Consider the following 24,287-nt stretch of genomic DNA (forward strand, 5'->3'; position numbering starts at 1 on the left):
AAGTTTTATGGGTTTATAGTTAAATACATAGCGACAACATTTTCATATTCTTCATGAGACCATAGAAAATATTATCGCCTGAATTTGTATCCAAAATATTTAAAAAAAAAATGTTCTCATATAAATTTAAAAGATCGATGCAAGAGGTCACTAACCCATACGAAACTTGGATAACGTGGCGAGACAAATGTTTTAAAGGGGAGATAATGATTCCTTTTTTGTTGCTGCCCAAAATGGAGCATAAGTTGACTTTGAGAAGTGTTAATGGAGCTTCTTTAGCAGAAGTACAAGGCAGCCACTTGACATCGTAAAGAAATTAAGAATGTTTCAAGAGTGGAGAAGGGGAAATGACACAATTATGGAATAATTATGATTTGATATCTGATGGATTTGTTTCAGCATGATCATTATAACCACTAGTAAAAAAAGGGATGGCATTGGGGTCGAGTATTATTATGAAGACCACTTAAAAAATGTTACATGAGTGTGGGTGTGTGTGACACCACTGACCCGGGTATTATTGAATAAACAAAGTGTAGGATGACAGAAGATTATCCGTTTAACTCTTTCAATAGTGAATGTCATAAAGGATAATTCAAATTGCACACATCGAGAAAAATTTTAATTAGGCAAATTTTTCTTAATTTTTGATTCCTTGTGTCTAGTACACAGAAAAAAATATCACTAAAATATTTTCAATTAATAAGTTAATTGAAGTTGAAAGCGTAATGAAAAATTACATATACTAATTTTTATACTTTTTTAAATTTTTAAATTATTTTTTTTTATTTTTTATTTTTAATTAAAATATTAATCATCCCAATTGACATTTTAATTAAAAAAATTTAAGTTAAAAATTACAAAAGAAATATGAATAAAAAAGGAATTGTGCCCCTTTTTAAAAAAGAATAAAGTCAAGGAAAGGAGAAATTTAAATTAAAACTTAATAATATGCATGATCTAAACTAGAGTTGATAATTTTATAATTTATAATTTTACTTTCTTTTTTTGGGTGTACATACGATAAGAGATAATCGTTGAGGTGAGAATATTACAATATTGAGAGCAAGGTGATAACTCAGCACAAAAAAAAATTATAATAATACACTTGTTTTATGAATAGTGTTCCCAAAAATTTCCAAAAACGGAATTCATAAATTTTGAATGACTATGACTTGATTTTTTTGAAATGTTTTATATTATAAATGAAATGTACATTCCTTTCTACAATGAAAATAAAACGTTCTTTTTTCTTTCTTTATGATCCGTATACTTAATTTTTCATACACAATTATTCCAAATTTATGTACCCACTTATTAAATCAAACTCATTAAAGATGATCGTGCAAAGATCCAAATTTTAATGCATTTTACTTTATTTATAAACATGAAACATTGAAGCGGAGTTTATATATTTTACTATCAACCTTTATACATCATATAATCCAGCAAAGCATCCGCGAACATCCGCACACCCAGAGAAGTAATATGATCACCTCAAACCTGTTTCAAGAGCAAAATGTTATTTTTGGATGGTGACCATGTTGTTTTCTCGGAAATTATGTATCTGTTTTCGGAAAACATGTTATGTTTGGCGAGAAACCACATTTTTGCGATAAACATGTTACATGGCCACCATGCAAAAATAACAATTTGCTCTTGTAACATTTTTGAGGTGATCATATTCCTTCTCTGTGTATATGTTAACTATATTAATTCATTGTATATATTTAAGTTTTCAATACATGTATACCGAAAACAATGATATTTCTACAACTTTTTTGATGAGTTCAAAAACGCACGTATAATAAATAGTCTTCCGACGTACTGGGAAACCAAATACAAATACCTAGAAAAACATAATCTATACATTGTTCATGTTTCTTATTCTATTGTATGAATTTTATGTTTGTGTTGTATAAATATGGAAGCAACACTATTATTGGATATATTATGTAAAATTTCTAGAAATGTACAAATTTATGTACAAATTCATATTTTATTTTTTGTTTGCAATATGGTTGATTTTAACCTTTCAGAGTAATGGTCAAGGCCTATGGTGGTCATTTCGAAAAAGTGTAAATGGATTCTGACATTTGTAACTTCCACCCATTAGTACCATTTGAATCATAGAAAAATATGTTCAAACGAAATAAGTGGTAATTTGAGTTGGTAACACGTCGTGTCATTCATAAGCTACCCTACTCTATCTGCTCCAATATAGTACTACATTAAAAGACTGCATAAGTGGACATTTTACGCATATAAATTAAGATTATTGGAGATAAAAACATTATGTTTTTGAGAAATTTAAGAAAAATTCATAGTTCTCGTCCATGGTGGGTATGGGGAAGAATATTCTCTAGAGGCCCCTGTCGGCAATGCGAGTGAACTTTTCTCTGAAAACGTAAAATTTTGTTTGTGGTTTGGGTATTGGCTAATCTACTTTACACTGTAACAATTTCAAATACAATAAACAACACAGTGTTCAAATGCAACCCTGCAAAAAAAATATGTAAGGGTATTAATCTTGTTTTTCGTTTGAAACCTCTTACATGATCTGTTAACAAAACATATACCTTTTATATCCTAATTGTTGTTCGACATATACGGACATTAATTCATTTAATGATATATTTCATCCTTCGTTATATATTCATCCAAGCATCATTGAAGCAACGAATTCTACTCATGTAATATTTTCTAATGGATTTATCAGTCTACTAACCGTCAGTTTGTAGAAAGGGCACATGGATGCTATTGACAACCTTGCGGCACATAGTGTCACTAAATCATGGACGGAAAATTAATGAGGAACTTGATTATAGGGTAAGTGAATTCCGCTAGATGGCGCCAACGTATTGAAGTAATATAGTTTCTCTAGAGCTGAAGACAAATTGAATTCAAGCCTTAACCCTACACTAGTTTTACAGGTGTAATAATTTTACGTAGCATATTTTTAGGCTTAAAAAAGAATTAATTTTTTTAAGTATATAACTTATTATAATTTATTATATTATATTTTTGAGACTTCCTTTCAGTTACATGATTGTAGTTAACAATTCATTTATGAATATCTCTGACTTCTCGTGAAAGCTTGCTCCAGGCAACGAGAAACATTTTTACACTTAAAAGGTCAATAATCTAAATTAATGAAAGCCTATAGCGATTAATTTAGTTATGGAAATAGCGGAACTGTCGCAGTAGCAATTTGAAGTATCGTACCGATACTTCAGTTTATCTTAGTATTTAAATGCTCATGTTCCTTATAATCTGGATAAATTATAAAAATGTTCGACTGTATTGCGTATGTTTGCATTATGAAAGAGAAAGTGATATTAAAATATTTTCAAATCCTGTCCGTCAAGGACGTCAAACCTACTAGAGGTGTGCGCGTGACACGCGTGAATCACGTGACTCGTGAACAAAATCTGAAGAAACTATCGTGAATGTGCGTGAATGGGACTAAAAATAATATGTCGTGTGTGAGCGTGCGTGTGAAATAAAATCGGTTCGTGAATGTGCGTGAATAAAATTTCTGCAAAATCACGCTCACGAAAAATATCAAGATTTTATTCTTTCTGATATGATAACTAAATTCTATTCAGCTGTCGACCTATATCCTATTTATTAATTTTATTGCCTTTCCTCTTTCCCGGTTGGAAAATGTCGTGAGTCTCGTGAATTTGTCGTGAGTCTCGTGAATTTGTCGTGAGTCACGTTAATTGTCGTGAATCGTGCGTGAGCGTGAGTCTTTAAAAGTAATTCGTGCGTGAGCGTGCGTGAGTATCGGTTAACATTTCGTGAACGTGCGTGAGCGTGAGTGGCTACCAAACATATCGTGCGTGAGCGTGTGTGAACAAACATTTTGCTTCGTGAATGTGCGTGAGTGTGAATGAAATTTCACTCACGCGCTCTACTTTTTACAGCAAAAAGAAATTTGTAAATGACGTCTAACATTTCGTTTGGGAGGAAATAAATATTTAGTCACCGCAATGTGGAACGCCGTTCGGACTTGGCTATAAAATGAGGTCCCTTGTCATTGAGCTAAATATATAAATAAATAACTAAAAAAATTATCTCAATGCTCATATTGATGGATACATCATTAAAATTTTTAAATTTCCTATTTTCCTTTTTTGGGAGGAAAAATTGTTTTCGTTTTTGCGTGATGGAGATAAGTATAACTCCCATAAATTATGTTATCTGACTTTGCTAAATATATCAATTATACACTGAACAAATACTGTCCTGAAGCCAAAGATTTCATGTCCTTAAAATACACTGTTAGAAAAATATGTTTTTCATATGTTCCGATATAAACAAAATGTGTTTCGGGCACAATTTTTAAACACAATATATTTAAGTGCAAAAATGTAATTTTCCTAATCTAGCATTAAATGTTTGAGACACATATGTTAATATGTTAGAATATATTATTTTTACGACTAGAATGTTTCATAAAACTAATATGTGTAAACATATATAAATTTACAAATTTCGAGTAAACATATATATGGTGTGATATTTTATTCAGGGAGCGACAGAGAGAGATAGAGTATAGAGAAAGAACCCGGGAGGATTGACGAAAGATATCAAATAACACAGCGAGGGAATCAAAAGAGAGCAATTTTTGTGAAACTCGTATGTTGTTTCGGAAAACTGTTTTACGTGTTCATTTGTTTTAGCTATGCGCTTGGCATGTTAGTTAGGCTTCGCCAAAAATTGGATATGCTTAAGTCTAAATATTATTTAATTTGATCATTAAATTGCTTATTCGGAGTAAAGAGAATAAACATTCGGAATCAAGAGAATATACATTAAAAAAAATAGCATGTGTTTTTGCCTTGAGAGCAGCAATTTAAATATTGTCCACACATATTTAAATTGTGTTTTGTTTATCATTTTGGCATTATGGGCACACTTTTTTTGTTGGTTCGTCAAAAGAAATCGGAACGTACGTCGAGTAAGTCAAAATATTTAGCAAGAAAGGAAATTATAAAAAAAACAAGTACGGAAAGTCTAAAGTCGGGCGGGGCCGACTATATTATACCCTGCACCACTTTGTAGATCTAAATGACTATATTACTAATTGTACTCCTAGTGCAAAATTTCAACCAAATTCGGCCAAAAATCTGGCTTCTGGGGCCATATAAGTCCATATCGGGCGAAAGATATATATGGGAGCTATATCTAAATCTGAGCCGATTTCAATCAAATTTTGCACACTGGACTATACTACTAATTGTACTCCTGGTGCAAAATTTCAATCAAATTCGGCCAAAAATCTGGCTTCTGGGACCATATAAGTCCATATCGGGCGAGAGATATATATGGGAGCTATATCTAAATCTGAACCGATTTCTTCCAAAATCAATAGGGTTCTATTCTAACCCAAATTAGGAATATGTGCCAAATTTGAAGGCGATTGGACTTAAATTGCGACCTAGACTTTGATCACAAAAATGTGTTCACAGACAGACGGACGGACGGACGGACGGACAGACGGACATGGTTATATCGACTCAGGGACCCACACTGAGCATTATTGCCAAAGACACCATGTGTCTATCTCGTCTCCTTCTGGGTGTTACAAACATATGCACTAACTTATAATACCCTGTTCCACAGTGTGGCGCAGGGTATAAAAATAATGGAAAATATATAAAAATTACAAAGGGATTTTCAGAAAAAAAAACGTGTAGTTTCTCTTTATTAATAAGTAGTCCAAGATGACGTACACTTTCAAAAATAAAATCTGGCACCAATTGAATTGAAAGTTACTTTCTATAAAATGAATTATTAAAAAACGAAAAACGTGAAAACATGACCATTTTAGAGCGATAATGCCAACTTAATTCCGGCCCTAAAGGTAAAAATGAAATTAAATACAAAATTATTCGTTACTAAATATTCATATTTATTTGTATTTCAAAATACGATAAATTTTAAATGCATTTAAAATGGTGTTAAAGCTAGTAAAAAAAAGTTTACGCCTAAATAAATTTATGTGTATATTGTAAAATTATGTATGTTTATACTCGACTTTACGTTCTTCTTTTGTTAGAGTTTTTGAATTTCTTCGAAAATTTCAAACTTTTATACAAAAAACAAAACAAAATTGTTATTTTTGCAATTAAAAAATAATATTTTATCCAAAAGCTCAATCCATTTCGTTTATATCAAGCACTGTTCTTTTCTGACTGTAAATCTTTAATAACACACATTTCGAAGTTTCATTGTAAAAATTTAATTTAATAATATATAAATATAATTAAAAATTTTTTGCATTGAAATTTTTATATGAAAAACTTCTTTTTTTTTATATGAAAAACGTCCTTAAATATGTGTCCTAGAGCCAAATGGGCTTTAATTCGTGACCACCCCCAAAAGTTGAAAAATGGACCCAAAACCTAAAAAAATTGAACTTTTTATATAAAAAACTTCTTTTGTCCGTATGTCCTTAAATATGCGTCCTGCAGCGAAATGGGGTTTAATTCGTGACCACTGCAAAACAGTGCAAAATCCACCCAAAACCTTAAAAATTTAAATTTTTATATGAAAAACTTATTTTGCCCATATCTCCTAAACTAAGCGTCCTAGAGCGAAAAGGACTTTAATTCGTGACGACCCCAAAAAAAAAATGTCCAGAAGCTCAAGAAGTCAAATCGGGAGATCGTGCTATATGGGGCCTAAATCAAAACGTAAACCGATTCGCACCATATTGGGCATACTTATGCGTAGACCCAAAATTTCCCCGGATGTGAATTTCAGGCAAATCTGATAAACATTGCGGTGTCTAGAAGCCTAAAAAATCAAATCGCGAGATCTGGCTTTATGGGGGGCTATACCAAACCGTGGACCGATACACAATATTTTCAACATATCTATATGTGGTCATCCAATACACGCACAGAAAAAACATGTTTGAGCATGGTTGTCGCATCCATTTAATGCTTATCTAGAGTAGGTAATTGTCGTAAAAACCATGTTTTTTTGGTCTTTGTAAAAATAATTTTCAAGCTGAGAAAAATATATGTTGGCAATAAGCATTTAAATGGTTCTCAAATGCCGCAAACATGTTCTATTATTTAATTGATAGAATTTGAGACCATTACATGGTCGGGAAAATTATGTTCCTGACCATTCAATTTGTTTACTTTTTTGCAGAGAAAAAAGTATTTTTATAGGTTACGTATAGACATGTTTAGAACCATTACATGACCATAAAGACCATGTACATTGTTTTCATGACAATTTAATTGTTTAATTTTTTTGCAGCGAAAAGAATTTTATAAAAACATTGAGCAGGTACACACGATTTTCATTTTGCGCGTCAGTCGTGTGTTGATTGTTTCTTGGAATGGACGGAGAATACGGATTTACTGTGTTTTGTGTTAATTTATTTACATATTCAGGAGTGGCACGTGGTTTTATGTGAACACAAAAAAAGGTGAGTGTAATTGAAAAAAAAAAACAGTTTTTTGTTCTGCATTTTGATATATGGTATAATTTATTTTTATTTGCAGTTACATGATGTCTGCGTTGGTACATTTGTTGGGCACGAAGTAATATACCTATACCAAAACATGGACCGATACACCACATTTTCGGCACACCCATTTGTGGTACTAAAATACCTCTAGATTTCCAATTTTAGGCAAATCGAATAAAAACTACGGTTTCTAGAAGCCCAAGACCCCAAATCGGGGGATCTGTTCATATGGGAGCTATATCAAAACCGATATAGTCCATCTTCAAACTTGGATTGCGTGCAGACAAACCAGGAATCTGTGCCAAATTTCCGGACGATTGGACAGTATTGAAGACTGAAGCGTGATTACAATGGACAGACTGCCAGACAGACAGACAAACGTCTTACAATTTCTCCCTGGAAAAGAATATATACTTTACATAGTCGGAAATCAATATTTCAATGTATACAGCACCACCATTCTATGGTGGTGGGTATAAAAAACGAATAATTTCAACATAGAGTTTTATTACATATTTATTGAAATGTCTGAATATTTTGCATTTGAATTATTTTCTATCATTAGGTGGTACGATTTTATTTACATTTAAATATATAAATACAATTATTTAACCTTAGCAACTATAAGATTGAGCGAAGAGCTATGAAAAGAATTACTGAAATGAGATGTAGAGGGGGAGAAATCACAAACATAACAAATACATATGCAGATTGCGTATCTAATAAGTATCAATTTTGTATATCCATAGCATTTTGCTAATTGGATATTCTATACCATACACCATTATGGACATTACCATGAATAGAAAAATTATGAATTACAAAGATGATAATCATGAAAAAAGAATTTTAAAATATTTCCATATATAGTGTACATGTATGTATATATGTGGTAATCATTAACTACCATAATTATATGCATATCATAATCAAATATGGGTCACTCTACCATGTTTTGTTTTTTTTTTTTCAAACTACGTCAAATATAAAATATTGATATTATTAATTTTCAATGAATTCGAATTCGCAAACATTAAAAGTTTTCACAGTATTTACTTTGGGAGTAGAATTAAAAAAGGATATAGTATTCCGTGCAAAATCGAGTAAGAGATTGTTTCTCATTCGATTTTTATTATATGCCCAGCAAAAAAAATCGTCGCCAAAAAATAATGAAAATGTTCTTTTTGGATCCGGAAGTGGTGTAAAATTGACGCAGAAGCGATGAATTCAACATGGGCTTGTCATAGGACGGAGTCCTCCATTTCAACACCCGTTGCACTGAATTTGTATCACTTCTTTAGGTGTGATCCGAATTCAATGTTTTGGATGTAAATTAAAAATTTCTGTGATATTTTGCAAAATAAATAATTTTTATAATTTTTTATAATTTTTAATGGATTCTCAAATATTTTCAAAAATGCACAATTTTTCAGATTGGATTTAGCATTTTTTTCAAAAAAAAAAAAATTAAATAATTTGTACCATTTTATGAATTCTTACTCTGTTTTTAACCTATTTGAAACAAAAAAAGTTAATATTACTCATTAAAAATATGAAAGAAGCAAGCTATAAAAATGTAATTAAAAGAACTTCCTGTGTAGTTAGAATAAAGAACATCATTGGGAGTACATCTTCTGGAAGTGCTTTTAAAGTTGAACTTCAAAATTTTTTTGCTGGGTGGTACAGCAAAAATTTGACAAAGCAATATATCCAATATCTGAATATGATGTCTGGCTCTACAACGGTTCTCAAAACTTATTGAATTTTCATTATGTCGAGCATACAGTTTTTTTTGTTTAACAATTTATGTATTTTCGAATGTCTTTTTCCTTATAGAAGAAAGATTAAGAAAAGACTAATATTGGCCATAGTCGTGTATATTGAAATATAACAAAGGCAAATTCTAGGCCAAATTGTACAGGCGATCTGTTATCAGTTTAATTTCACATAGCCATATGAAAATCGGAGTTGTATGTAATCTAAATCGACGTGGTTGGTATTTCGTATGCATATTTCATATTTAGGATATTAAAAAAATAGTTTGAAATCAAATGTAATTATTTTTGACATTTCTTACGTTTTTTACGTTTTATACAGGTATATGACGTTTACAATTTTTTACAGTAGAAAATCAAAAAAGTTGCCACTCGGACCATCTCTAATGTCGGCTGTCATACGCCTAAGCCCCCATTTGGCTTATTGTGTGCTCTAACTTCTTTTTTCAAACGTACCCTTCTTTTATTCGAGGAACTCTGTGTCTCTAACGAATTCCTTATACAACATTATCTCCTCCTGCACTAATCCACATCGGCGAATGTGAATGTTCAACAACTGTTCTATTCTATTCGCAATGCAATCCATTCTATTCCCAAAATCGTTAACCATTGTTTCGGTCTGTTTACGGGCTCTAGAGAAAAATTTCTTTATTCTCGAAATCTCGATAAAGCTGATTTTCGTAATGGTAATTTCTTTATTAAGCTCTATGACAAGGGACCTCTTTTTTATCGCCGAATCCGTACGCCGTTCCACATTGCAGTGAAACCACTTAGAGAAGCTTTGAAACACTCAGAAATGTCACCAGCATTACTGAGGTGGGATAATCCACAGCTGAAAAACTTTTTGGTGTTTGGTCGAAACAGGGTTTGAACCCACGACCCTGTGTATGCAAGGCGGGCATGCTAACCATTGCACCACGGTGGCTACCTCCCACTCAGTATACCTCGTGCCCTGTCAGGGCTTTCGTAGGCAGATTTCCCTTTCGCAGAGTGCGCAACTCTCCTCCCCTTATTTGTATGGTCATTGTAATTTATACCTACGTTTAGTTCATAACATTTTTGAGACATACTTTACATAAAGAAAATTTCATTAGGCTGGGGAAAATTTCTTAATTTTTTTTAAATTAACTAAATTCAATACACAAGATAATTTAGCATTAGTATAACAATGGTATGTATTCCATATTGAGTTTGAATTTTTTAAAATGTGAACCTTTTGAAATTTTATCTCGAACATGTTTTGGACACTGCGAAAAATCTATAAAAACTTTATTTGCAAAAAATATTGTCATTCAGTTTCCTGGATTCCTCTTCTATAGTTTTAATATAAATCAGAATATAAATAATATAATTTCGAAATTTAACATATATTTTACGATTTGATTTTGATTTATTAACTATTTTATTATAAATTTACTTTAAATTAGCGAATTGTGGTGCCAAAATTACGGAACATTAAATCAAAAGCTAAGATGACACCAATTACTTCCAGTATAATATCATTCCCTTTATCTTCTCTGATTCTCTGTCACTAAACAGCGCAATTCCAAATATGAAAACTATTTCTCCACTTTGCCTGAGTGACCCATATGTGGTGTAGATATACCATTCTCAAGATACATTCAAAATATTTCTTCGCCGGAGAAAAAAAATCCAAATAAAGCTAATTTGAAATTCCCTTTCCAATTTCTTCGAAATTTCGATTCTTTGCCATGCGACTATAATGAAGTAATGTGCACAATTTCAAGAATTTAATATCCTTTTTAGCCTCGGCTGTTATTGATTTGTAGCTGGTTTCGTGTATGGGGTGGATGATGTGGAGATTGTTGCTGTTGTTGGTGTGGTATGACTCTGATTTCGGAGTGTCCTGAATCTTGACGATTGTCTTGATTGGGACTTCTGCTGGCTGTGGTAATGGTTGAGCATTCTGTGGTTTCATTGCACGTGTTGATAGTTGTGTGGTTGCTTGGGGGATGGGGGTGTGGCAGGACGATTGGTGTTGTTGATAGTCCTGTTGTCGACACTGTTGTTGTTGATGTTGATCCTGTTGATATACCAAGGTTGCCATGTGAATGCGCTGCTGCTGCTGCTGAATGGATGACTTCCGTATGGAGATGATGGGGCTGCTGGTGATGGCGGCTGACTGGTCGGGTCTTTAAAATACTTAAATCATTAACATTTTCTAAGAAACTTTTATGAGCTGACAATTGTTTCACACTTTCAACATCCTTTTTGAGCTCCTCCATGTCCCTCTTCAGTTTGGCACGTCTGTTTTGGAACCAAGTAATGACCTGCAATGGCAGCAATGTACACACCCATTGGAAAGAGAATATTCACACATTAGCGTTTGTTTGCATTGTCAAAAGAATGAAGATCAACTTTTTGGACTAACCTGAGCATTTGAGAGACCCAATCCTGCAGCAATTTCATCACGATCGGCAGGTGATAGATATTTCTGGTAGAGGAATCGTTTCTCCAATTCAAAAATCTGATGATTAGTGAATGCTGTTCGACTTTTTCTCTTCTTCTTGGGATTAGGGCGAGTGGCAAATATGCTTAAAGTGGCAGGATCTGAAATGTTAGATAGTAATGAAAATAGAGAGATAAGTAATTTGGTTATAACATAAAATTGTTTAAAATTTTGTAAAAATATTTTTATGGTTGTTGACAATGAAACGTAAAATTATTACTCCCTTTTCGCTATGTTAGCTAACGAACTTTTAAACCGTACTATGGATGTGTCTGTCATCTGTCTGTCATCCTATGCCAATTAGGATGTTAAATTCTAAAAAATGTTCAGTTAGACATTTCGTCTGAAATAATTTGTAATAAAGTAAATCGTTCGTCTCATTAAAACGAACAATTGATTTTGATTATTACACGAAATTAAAAGTAGAGTTTTCTATAATTTTAAAATGCCGAAAAATCAACTTTCCATGTATATAGAGAGGGATCAGATTTGATATGAGCAAAAGAGATATGTATTAGTATGGCAAGATCTGACAATAACTGTTGCTTTATCTAATTCTATCTGTAACAATTGATCTATCCAATTTTTGAGAACTAATCACATCCAATTTCATATTAATTAGATGTAAACAGATATAACAAAATTTTGGATCTGATTAGATCCTTAAATGTTTACATGGGGGTTTGAAAAATTTTATTAAATTCGAAAATGGATGTTTAAATGGGTACCTATATTTAGGTGAACTCCATTAATGTTTTATTAATCTGTCACGTTATATTGCTTTATTGAAATGTATACCCTAAGTCATCATAAAGTTGCAACTTTTTGTTTTAATGACTTTCTTCTTAAAACTCTCATTTGTTAAGAAAACACAAAACACACTGATATTTTATATGTTAGTACGTCTTACGAAAGATTAAAAAACTGACAACAATGCCCATAAGTGGAATTATATGAATTTAATAAAGCGAACGAACAGCTTCTCATTTGTCGCCATATAAAGAAGACTCGTTTTCGACTGTATCAAGACGTGTTGAAATTAATTAAATAAAGGGTGTGAATTTTGTTATCAATTTTATTACACGATAGATATTTTGACATACTTTGCATTATTTTGATTTTGGAGCTTAATTTTAAAATATGCTTAATTTTATTGGTTAATACACTTTCAAAACAATCGCTTCTGTAACATATACCTCAAACCCATTCAGCTTCAAGCATATATATTTTCAGAATTGGTCCAAACAACGGAAAATGTATTTTATAATAAAAATGAAGGTATGTTGTTAATAATTGAAAGCAATATCAACCAAATAGCTACCACAGCCACCCGGACAGGACCATATACTTATCATGACATTTATCATAAGCAAATGGCTAAGTGACTGATCTATGTCCTATATAGGTTCTTACAAACTAGACACACCATAACCACACTAAACAGTCAAACTTTGAGGAGAGGATGTTCAACAAGTACGCTTGGATTTTCCGAGCACTAGATAGGACAATTTAGCTTGTTGACGGAGGCAACAGGGTGAAAACGGTCATGATGATTTGTCGAAAGAAAAATCTGTCATAGTAAGAATTAACAAAATATTAAAAAAATATCAATTCTTGTATCTATTTTTCATAAGATAGATAGCATATAAAACCCAAAATGAATCATCCCCCGCCGCCAGATTTATACTAAAGGTTATGGAAATTCGAATTAGCCAGCGATGAAACATATGTATAGTCAGGCTTGTGTAGATTTGTATATTACAATTTCAAGTCAAAAACTTAATAATACCAATCCTTCAATCTGCATGTCCAATTAGCAATAAGCTCTTTAAGTGCAAATAAAACAGATGACTACTCTAAACCCAAAAAAATAGTGAACCCACCACTATTTGAAAATTGTAAAACTTTCTTTAGCGTCATTCGAGATGAGCACATTTGTAATAAAATATAAACATTTTAAGAAATTCTGAACTACTTTTGGGAAATAAGAATTTAGTAAATCTTAATTATTTATTTATTTCATATTTCATGTGTACGTTACACAAGTCAAGTTAACTTTCTCATATTTGAGAAATTTTAACCAAAACAAAATTTCAAATGAACAAAAATAAATTTACTTTATACATAGAAATACTACACAGAAAAAGTCCCTTGTTAAAGTGATAATTTCAACGGCAGTGGATCAATACTAACATAAGGCAAGAACAAATTTCGGTTACTTCTCAAAAATAGAAAGAATGAACTACGACGCGGTTAATATAATAATGATTTGGAGCCGATGTTTTCATGCTGTACTTTTAGTTAATTTTTGGGTTTGAGAGATTCATTTTTCACATCTTTATTTTATCTACACGCAAAGCAAAAAAACGTTTGGAAAACGTGTACCGAAAACGTTTTTCTTTTGTTAGAGTTTTTTGAATTGCTTCGAAAAGTTTACACGTTTATCACCAAAAAAATTCGTTTGTTACAAAGTGTTAATTTTTTTAATAAAAAAAAGTTATTTTTGAAACAACAACACAGTCCATTTCGTTTATATCAAACACTGTTCTTTTCTGACTTTAGGTTTTTAATACGACACATTTTATAGTTCAAAATTAAATATACTACAATGTAATGTTGAACATTTTTTCGGAATCTTCCTAACATATCTGGAATATATGCAAAAAAAAAACTTTGGTCGAAGCAGGGATCGAACCCACGACCCTTGGCATGCAAGTCAGACGTAGCAACCACTGCTCCATGGTGCCCAACTAAATGTATTTTTCTATGAAATAAACTTTGTTTAATCGGCTCGTGGGCGCCGCAAGCTATGCTATATAAATATAACTTATATAGGTAATTGTCTATTGATGACAATAACGGCTACATAGCTCAGTGGATAGTGTGTTGGCTTACAAATTGCATGGTCCGCGGTTCGATTCTCCGTCCAGGCGAAAGGTAAAAAAAATTTTAAAAATTTATAAAATCGTATAATTTCTTCTACATTGTTTGTATTACAGAAAAAGGTGCTAAGAACTAAAAAACTTCGTGGAAGTGAGAAAGATGTGATGGAAAATGCAATTAGCCAGAAATTTTTTTTTTTGAGTTAGTCTTTATGAAATTGTTTTTACATCCTGGAAAAGAATAAACGTTTATCACAAAAAGTATATACTTTTCTTCCAAATACACTTCTTCTCAACGAAAAGCAAATGAGAAACGAACTTTGTTTGTCTAAAATTTCATTTGGGAGGAAAGAATTATTTTTTTCTATGGCTGTATGTGGAGTTTAATAATCTGCTGTATTAGTATTACAAACAAAAAACGATTTTCTATAAGCGTAAATAAACCATATTAGAGATGATCATATTTACTCTACAAAAAAATATATTTTTAAATTCATATTTACCATCGACAACAACAGTTTATGATTTCATTCTCACACTAAAAAAAAAGTGAACTCTTTATTTCACTAAAGCTAATTTAACTTTATTTTAGTTCATGGAATTATTATGTTTGGAGAAAGTTTCCTTTAGACTAGTAATTGTTTGCGTGCATTAGTTAAATTAACTAACAAAACGGGAAATACACAAATTAAGTATAAAGATTTACTAAATTCCTATTTCTCATAAAATAGTTAATTATTTCTTTAAATTTGTAACTTTTACTACAAATGCGTCCATCATGAACTTCGTATGTCAGTAAAGACATTGTTGTAATTTTTAACTCCATTTTTTTCCCTTCTAACTACAAAATTTTCTTTGACAAGTGAAAAAACTTAATTATGTCTAATAAATTTTCTTTTATTTGTTGAAAAATATTTACTCATTTTTGTGATATCGGCGTGATGCCAACGTTTGTAATACTGTTTAGTTAAAATTTTCTAAAAATATTCAAAATTTTCTAAAATTAACCAAAAGTTTTCTTCCTGGTGGGTTCACTGTTTTTTCAGTGTATTCTCATCATTTATTAATTAACATCTTGAAATGGTTTCGTTTATCTAAAGAGTCGGTGGTTTGGCCTGGCAGTTTTCAAATCTAAAAATATCACTCCTTTATGACTTGATTGCATGTGAAATTAATGTGTGCCAAATTGAATTGGAATTGATCAAATTAAATACCCAGATAATGGTCTCTATTCACACACATGTGTTACAATTTATGACTGATGTTAGCGTTGATGTTTTGGGGGAGGGGGGGATTGGGACTATACCAATTTCCCAAGAATTGGACATCATAGCAATGCTGGAAAGAAGGAAAAATCAATTTGAGTGATTTGATTGTTTCAAATGTGTTGTGGTTAACCTTTCAGATTAGAAATAAGCGTTTAACTTGTAGAAATTTATAGGCGCCCATCGTCTCAATCTAATAGAAACTCGCTCAGCCCAACTGATATTCTCAGACATAAAACGCCAAACATTTTTATGGTTTTTCATTATAAACCATATCGGTTGATCTTTGCCGATTAAGAGCCGCACAAGAAATGTTGGCCCATTTGGTGTCGGTTGGGGGATTTGATAGAATTAAATATGCGTTTGGCATGTTTAGAGGTGATTTTTATTAGAGTTTCTTCCAATGAAAGCGAGATGATGAAAAAGCTTCGCACAAATTATTAACTTGATACAAGAAAAAAAAAACAACAAAGAAACGATAATTTGAAAAAAAAAAAATTATAAAATTCTCAAAAGAAAAGATTTACAAAGGTGGCATACAACGGAAATGACTTAGTAAACAAATCTCCATTGAAGAATCTATTCAATTTATATTTACCTTTTTTTCGTATAATGAGGTGAATGATAGCGAAGTGCCGTGAGAGAGATTCCAAACATTTATTGTTCCTTATGAAATAATTATATTTGTCATGTAGGAGAAGTAACACAGTCTTGTAATAAATTAGAATTTTGAATTTTTTTGTGAAAATCGGTCGATACTGATAGGGCTGATACTTTGCTCAATAGATTGTAGTGTAAACGGTATTGTATATGTAAATCAGCTGTTTACTAGTTTAAGTGTAATTCGATTTTTTATCAGTTGTTTAGTAATAAGTTTAGATCATATGTTATGCTTAAGGATTGTTGTTTATTTTTAAGGATATTATTGAAAAAAGAAATAAAAAATGGAAATACCCATAGACCGAAATAAATAAATGAAATGAAAGGAAATAAAAAATGGAAATACCGTTATTTAAGTATAAAATATGATATTTTTCACTACAGACAATCGATCAAGTTCAGAAAGCCTAAACTGGCATTTCTCATTTAAATAATTATTTTTGCTGTGGCACCTAGTTGTGCCTGCAAAGGAAATATAAGATCCCTTTTTTGCCCGTGGCGTTATTAAGCGCCGGCAAACCAATTAGTTAGGCAATTCCAAATATAAAACACATTTTCACATATAAACATATCCACAACAACACCAATCATCGACAAACTTTACAAGATGAACTTCACTGAAAGAAGACTTTTCTTTCAGGAAATATTTTGTTTACTAAATTTTCGTTCCGGAAGAAAGTATTTTTTTCTTTGGGTGTAGGAAGGACAATATGGGCATATTTGCGAAAATCAATGAATAGACATCTGTGGACTTTACAAATTTCTTGTTTACCATTAAATTTTTGCATCTCATACATGCACAAAATTAGTTTTGCTAGGAAATAAAATTTTAAACCAATTAAAGCTCAAGAAGAATTTATTTCACAGCGATCTCATTTTTTTTTTCGAAGCAAGTGAATATTATTTATATAACAATAATTCTACGAATTTGTGCAATATTATTAAATTAATTTAAATTGGTGAAAATTCTACTAACAAAATAACCCTGACTACAATTTCGTCTGTTACCAAATGTTTACTTCTTTTGCATGTATTAGTGATGTTTGATAGCTGACTGCCATATTGCACCTACATATATCGTGAGGTACCAACAACTGATCTAGGATCTTGGACCCAGTTCTTTACTGTGATAGATAGTTTTACAACTAAATGTTACAAAAATAAACGAATCATTCCTAAACGAATGCTTTTCCCATTTGTATCAGTAAATCTAGATCTAGATAAGCAACGTTCTCTAAATTGAGTACATCATTCAAATTCGCACCTTAAACCCACATACACACACACCTTTTCTTCACCAAAATAAGGGCTAAGTCATGGCTAACATTAATTTATTAATGAAACTACTCAATTAGTAATGACCTTTCCGCCAGACAGAAAATCAGATATTACTTGTCGGCTGACCTGGTAGTGTTGCCAGAAGTGACTATTGAAGCTCATATTGGCATTTTTGAAGGATGTGGAAGACTAAAATCACAAATAAATAACAATTTTTGATTCGTATGATTTATTTTATTTGAAGATTTTTTCAGAGCAATATAATCAATTTAGCGTTGCTATTTCGAATGATTTAGGGGTTCTCTCACATTTCAGATTTTGGTATGAAATATAATCAATGGACATTTGAAATACTTCATGTTCTATACTTAGATCCGTAGTATTTTAGTATTTTAGGTAGCTGATAAAGGGTTTTGGGATGTAGTTGATTAATTCGGCACACTGTTAGAAAAATATGTTTTTCATATGTTCCCATATAAACAAAATGTGTTTCGGGCACAATTTTAAAACACAATATATTTAAGTGCAAACATGTAATGTTCCTAAACTAACACTAAATGTTTGGGACATCTATGTTAATATGTTAGAATATATTATGTTTGGGGCATGAATGTTTCATAAAAATCATATGTGTGAATGCAAACATATATAAATTTACAAATTTCGACTAAACATACATATGTTGTGATATTTTATTCAAAGCGACAGAGAGAGTATAGAGAAAGAAATAGAGACGGAAACCGGGAGAGTTGATGAAAGATATCAACATAACACAGCGAAAGAATCAAAAGAGAACAATTTTTTGTGAAACCGCTTGTATGTTGTTTCGGAAAACTGTTTTATGATAAGGGCAAAAATTTGATATGCTTAAGTCTAAATATAATTTAATTTGAATAAAGAGAATAGACATTCGGAACCAAGAGAATAGACATTTGAAAAACAAACAGCATATGTTTTCGCCTTGAGAGTAGCATTTTATGTATGTGTGGACATGTGTTTTGTTTATCATTTTGGCATTATGGGCACATTTTTTTTTTCTTGGTTCGTTAAAAGGAATCAGGGGTCTTCATAAAAATAACGAAAGGGCACTATACTCTTTTTAAGAGTTGGGACAGTAAAATGAAATAAGGAGGAAATAGTGAAAAATTACACAGTAAAATGTATAAAAACAAAGTTTAGTTCCTCTTTATTAATAAGTACACGCTCACAAAAAATCGCTTCTGTAACATATACTCCCAAACATATTTTGCTTCAAGCATATATATTTTTGGGTATTGCCCAAACATTTATATGTTTGATCTCTTCCAATATATAATATGTTTGAAAGCATATTGGTCTAAACAATATATGTTTGGGTAGTCTAAGTTCCAAACATTTTGTATTTTTGCATCCAAATTCAATAATGTTGTCTTCCAAAAAACAATATGTTATTATGTGACCATATAATATGTTTGGAAGCATTTTGCACGCAAAAATATTATATGCTTAAAAAAAATTCTCCCAAACAATATTGTGCTCAAAATTTTATTTATTTATTTATTTATATATTTACAATCATAATGAATTATGAAAATAAACAGGTAATATAGGTGCTAACAACATAGGTTTTCGACATGAATGCTCAAAATTTTGTTTCTGCCCTATTGTATATTCCCCCACATCTTTCTCACTTCCACGAGATTTTTTAGTTCTTAGCACCTTTTTTTGTAATACAAACATTGTAGAAGAAATTATTCAACTGTATGTTTTTTTTATTTTAATTTTATCTTTTGCCGGACGGGGATTCGAACAGCGGACCACACAGTTTGTAAGGATCAAAGAAGTAGCTGATCAATTGCCCAAGGAAAAATAAAATGTTAATTTTGTAATAACAAGCAACAACCACCAACTTAATTCAATATCGCTCCCTGTTAAATAGCGCTCCCAGCTACTAAACACATATATGTTTATAGGCTATTTCTAAATTAATATATGTTTGCATCCAAGCATATTATATTTACAAACATTTTATGTCCCAAACATAATATGTTCTAACATATTAACATATATGTACCAAACATGTTATGCTAGTTTATGAACATTATATGCTTGCACTCAAAAATATTGTGTTTAAAAATTTGTGTTCCAAACATATAATGTTTATAGCCAAACATATGAAAAACAGTCTTTTTCATCCGTGTAGTCCACGAGGAGTTGACGGACACCTTCAAACATAAAAGCGGGCATTAAGTTCGAGTTTTGCAGCTAAAACAATTTAAAAAGTTTATTTTCTTTAAAATGAATTATTAAAGAAAAATAAAAGGCATTTTAGAGCGATGGTGTTATATGCTAGTAAAAAACTGTTCACGCCTAAATAAATGTATGTTTATATTATAAAATTATTTATGTATGTTTATACTCGACTCCACGTTCTTCTTTTGTTAGAGTTTTTGAATTCCTTCCAAATTTTAAAGTTTTGTATCAAAACCAGTTTTTTGTTACAAAATTGTTATTTTTGCAATAAAAAAATAATAATTTATCTAAAAATCAGTCAATTTCGATTATCTCAAGCACTGACTATAAATCTTTAATAACCCACATTTTGAAGTTTCATTATAAAAATTTTATATAGTATAAATATATATTAATGTTTCGGCAGTATCCAATAATATATGTGCTTCCTGCAAAATATGTTTGGAACATATTTAAAAAAAACGATTTTATTTTGAGGGTGCATACTTTTGTGGACGGAAAAAACTGTATTTTACGATAGCAATTTTGACGATTTTATGGTCAAAAATATCTGGCAATACTATGGCGTGGTCATGTAATAAGACAAAAAAATGAAAAAAAATCTTGAAATGTACTGAAACACTCACATTTATGGGGTGGCAAAGGAAATCTCTTAACCAAACAAGGTTCCATTAACCATAAATTTTAGTTAAAAAAACGAGCAGATAAGACTATAGTAGCTGGAATAAGTCAATTCTTTCACTATTTAACAATGTATGCCCGCGGAAAGTGTGAGTTGAGAGTCCTAAATTTGAGTATTCATTGTTCTTTACGAACAATGGACATGGACAAACATGTCTATTTACTCACACCCGTACTGGAGGCGGGTGTTGTCCGCTTCGTTATGATTAGTTATGCTGATGATGACATTATTTCCATTCTTTCTTGTATTCCATAACAGAAGAAGACTAGGTCTATTGTCCCTTCATTTCAAAAGCGATAGTTGTAATACTGTCATTGTCCTGATGGGGCATGAAAAAACGTTAAGCAGATGACATTTAAATTATTGCCATTAGTTATGGCCAAGGCATCAAAAGTAGCAGCGACAGGAGTTCCATGACATGAATGCTCATAAACTTACATTATCTGAGGATAATGGATACTTGAAACAAGGGACATTATATTGGTCATTCACATTGTAATTCATGTTGAAATAAGGTAGGCTACAAAACACAATAAAAGCCTTTTTGGAAATTTTGTTGTTTTTTTTAACACTTTTTTAAATTATCTTACAAAAAGTTTTTCAAGACCTCTTAAATAAGTCCCCATAGCGGTGATGAGACAATCGACTTACATTTGAGTCATTGAGTTGGAAACAAAAATAATTCACAAGGAGCAAAGTCAGGAAAATACTATGAATGCGGAAGGAGTTTATTGGCCAAATGCGAAAGCCAAATGTCAGCCTCGAATTGAACCCAATAATTCGATTTTTTGGAGCCTCGTGAACCTTTATCCTTCTACAGGTTAAAAATAAAAACAATGTTTTGAAAAATCTTATATTTTTGAATGCTTTTTTGCTTTGTAGTCAAGATACAAAAAAAAAAAACAACAAATTTAAAGACGATTTCATTAAGTTTGAAGATATTTTCTAACATTTTAAAGCCAAGTTAAGCTTAGTCAAACAAAATTTTCTTGCATGTGAAGACATCCAGTTTTGAGGACAAAACGACTTCATTGAAAAGTTTATTAACTTTTGGACAAGGAAAACCTTTATATCAGAGAGATGCATCATCAATGCTAAGTAAAAAAATATATATAAAATTCGCATTCGTTTTTTTTTGAGAATACGAAATCTTTTGACAAAAAATGAACATTTTATAAATTAAAAATTTCATATTTGTTGTTTTGATCTCAGCTTAAAATTTATTGCGTTGACTAAACTACAAGAGTAGTTTAACCAACAGAGGAAAAGAATGTTTGTCAAATTTTATTGGGCAAAACCCTACACTCAAAAAAAAAGTTTACTTGGATCCAAAGATTTTGACCTTCCTTTAAGGATTTTGATATTGATTCCGAGCCAAAGATGCGGCTTCTTTAAAATAAAGACATTTTTTAGGAACCTCCCTGGCTTTAAATCTAGGATCGATAAAATTAAAATTGGATACAGATCTCATTCATCGATTTTTTTCTCTGTTTGCGATATATTAATAAAGGTACAAACAATTTCCAGTTTAAAATCCAAATTATGCCAAGTACTTCAAAGTAAAACTGTTTTCTTAATGCTAAAAAAAAAACTTTAAACCAAAGATGCAAATCCTTAAAACAAGTCTTAGCCTATATTTGAAGCATTTTTATCTTAAATTTAAAAATTCAATATGTCAGTTGAGTTAAAGACGATTTCTTTAAATTAAAAATGTTTTTCTTTATTTTAAACGTTTAAACATATCCTTCGTGTAATAATAAATAAAAAAATGGAAATGAGTAAGCTTTTGTCCATTTTTTTTTGGTTTGGACCCACATTCAATTTTCATTCAGAGGTCTGTCAATACGAGATCATTTGCCATTTTATTTATTAAATACACTAAAATCTTATAAGAAAGGAATGACCAATATCATTTCCTGCACGCTCACAAAAAATCGCTTCTGTAACATATACTCCCAAACATATTTTGCTTCAAGCATATACATTTTTGGGTATTGCCCAAACATTTATATGTTTGATCTCTTCCAATATATAATATGTTTGAAAGCATATTGGTCTAAACAATATATGTTTGGGTAGTCTAAGTTCCAAACATTTTGTATTTTTGCATCCAAATTCAATAATGTTGTCTTCCAAAAAAACAATATGTTATTATGTGACCATATAATATGTTTGGAAGCATTTTGCACCCAAAAATATTATATGCTTAAAAAATTCTCCAAAACAATATTGTGCCCAAAATTTTATTTATTTATTTATATATTTACAATCATAATGAATTATGAAAATAAACAGATAATATAGGTGCTAACAACATAGGTTTTCGACCTGAATGCTCAAAATTTTGTTTCTGCCCAATTGTATATTCCCCGATATCTTTCTCACTTCCACGAGATTCTTTAGTTCTTAGCACCTTTTTCTGTAATACAAACATTGTAGAAGAAATTATTCAATTTTATGATTTTTTTATTTTAATTTTACCTTTTGCCGGACGGGGACTCGAACAGCGGACCACACAGTTTGTAAGGATCAAAGAAGTGGCTGATTAATTGCCCAAGGAAAAATAAAATGTTAATTTTGTAATAACAAGCAACAACCACCAACTTAATTCAATATCGCTCCCTGTTAAATAGCGCTCCAAGCTACTAAACACATATATGTTTATAGGCTATTTCTAAATTAATATATGTTTGCATTCAAGCATATTATATTTACAAACATTTTATGTCCCAAACATAATATGTTCTAACATATTAACATATATGTCCCAAACATGTTATGCTAGTTTATGAACATTATATGCTTGCACTCAAAAATATTGTGTTTAAAAGTTTGTGTTCCAAACATATAATGTTTATAGCCAAACATATGAAAAACAGTCTTTTTCAACCGTGTGTAAACGGATAATCGAATCGGCGAAATCGTTGCGAAAACTGAACATAATAACGGACTTAACACAGAGTTATACACATCGTACTTTTTGTTAATAAGTATGTTTCCCTAGGTGTACGTTTTAATTGTGTTTGCTAAAGTCTTTTCACTTTATTTCCTTGTAGCTATTTCCTTTAATTATTGTTTACTTTAACATGAGCATTTAGTTCGTTTTCCTTACATGTTTTCGGCAAACCCAATTTTCGTTGCGAAAGAATTCTAAATTGATATCATTTTCCTGTATATAATCATTAAAAATTTATGAAGAGTGCAAAGGGGTGCTTCTCTCCCTGACCCTGCTCTTTTTACACAATATTAGCCGATGACCGAAAGCCTTTTTTGGACACACAATTTACAAAAATAATGGCGCATTCGTTGTATTTTGGTTCCTCACTCGTGCCCGAAGCCCATTTGTTATTTTTTTTGTTCAATTCGACAGCTGCTGCTATGTAGCCCTCTGTGTGTGGTTGTTGTTGGTGGTATTGTTTGTGTAAGAATGTCGTCCTCCCTTTACTAACTTGTTTACTGATATGTCGTTCGGTGATGTTGTTGCTATCTTTTGCGGTGATGCAAGTAAAGCAAATATTTGTGCTCTTGGCTTCCGATATTTATTTGTT

The 24,287-nt window shown here is 31.2% G+C and overlaps 1 protein-coding gene across 2 annotated transcripts in view; it reads right to left on the minus strand.

Annotated features, from left to right (window-relative positions):
* Positions 1–7,974: 7,974 nt before the first annotated feature.
* lbl (ladybird late) overlaps positions 7,975–24,287 on the minus strand; it is a 97,182-nt gene continuing 80,869 nt past the window's right edge. The window contains exons 2-4 of one of the 2 annotated variants that reach the window (XM_075297359.1): positions 11,663–11,841; positions 11,476–11,561; positions 7,975–11,423 (exon numbers count right to left, since the gene is read on the minus strand). In XM_075297359.1, coding sequence (XP_075153474.1) covers positions 10,934–11,423; positions 11,476–11,561; positions 11,663–11,841 — 755 coding nt within the window. In that variant the 3' untranslated portion in view covers positions 7,975–10,933. The remainder of the gene's footprint in view (positions 11,424–11,475; positions 11,562–11,662; positions 11,842–24,287) is intronic. The other variant, XM_075297366.1, reaches the window with a different exon arrangement.

This window comes from Haematobia irritans, chromosome 1 (genome assembly GCF_050003625.1).
Source record: "Haematobia irritans isolate KBUSLIRL chromosome 1, ASM5000362v1, whole genome shotgun sequence".
Classification (NCBI taxonomy): Eukaryota; Metazoa; Arthropoda; class Insecta; order Diptera; family Muscidae; genus Haematobia; species Haematobia irritans.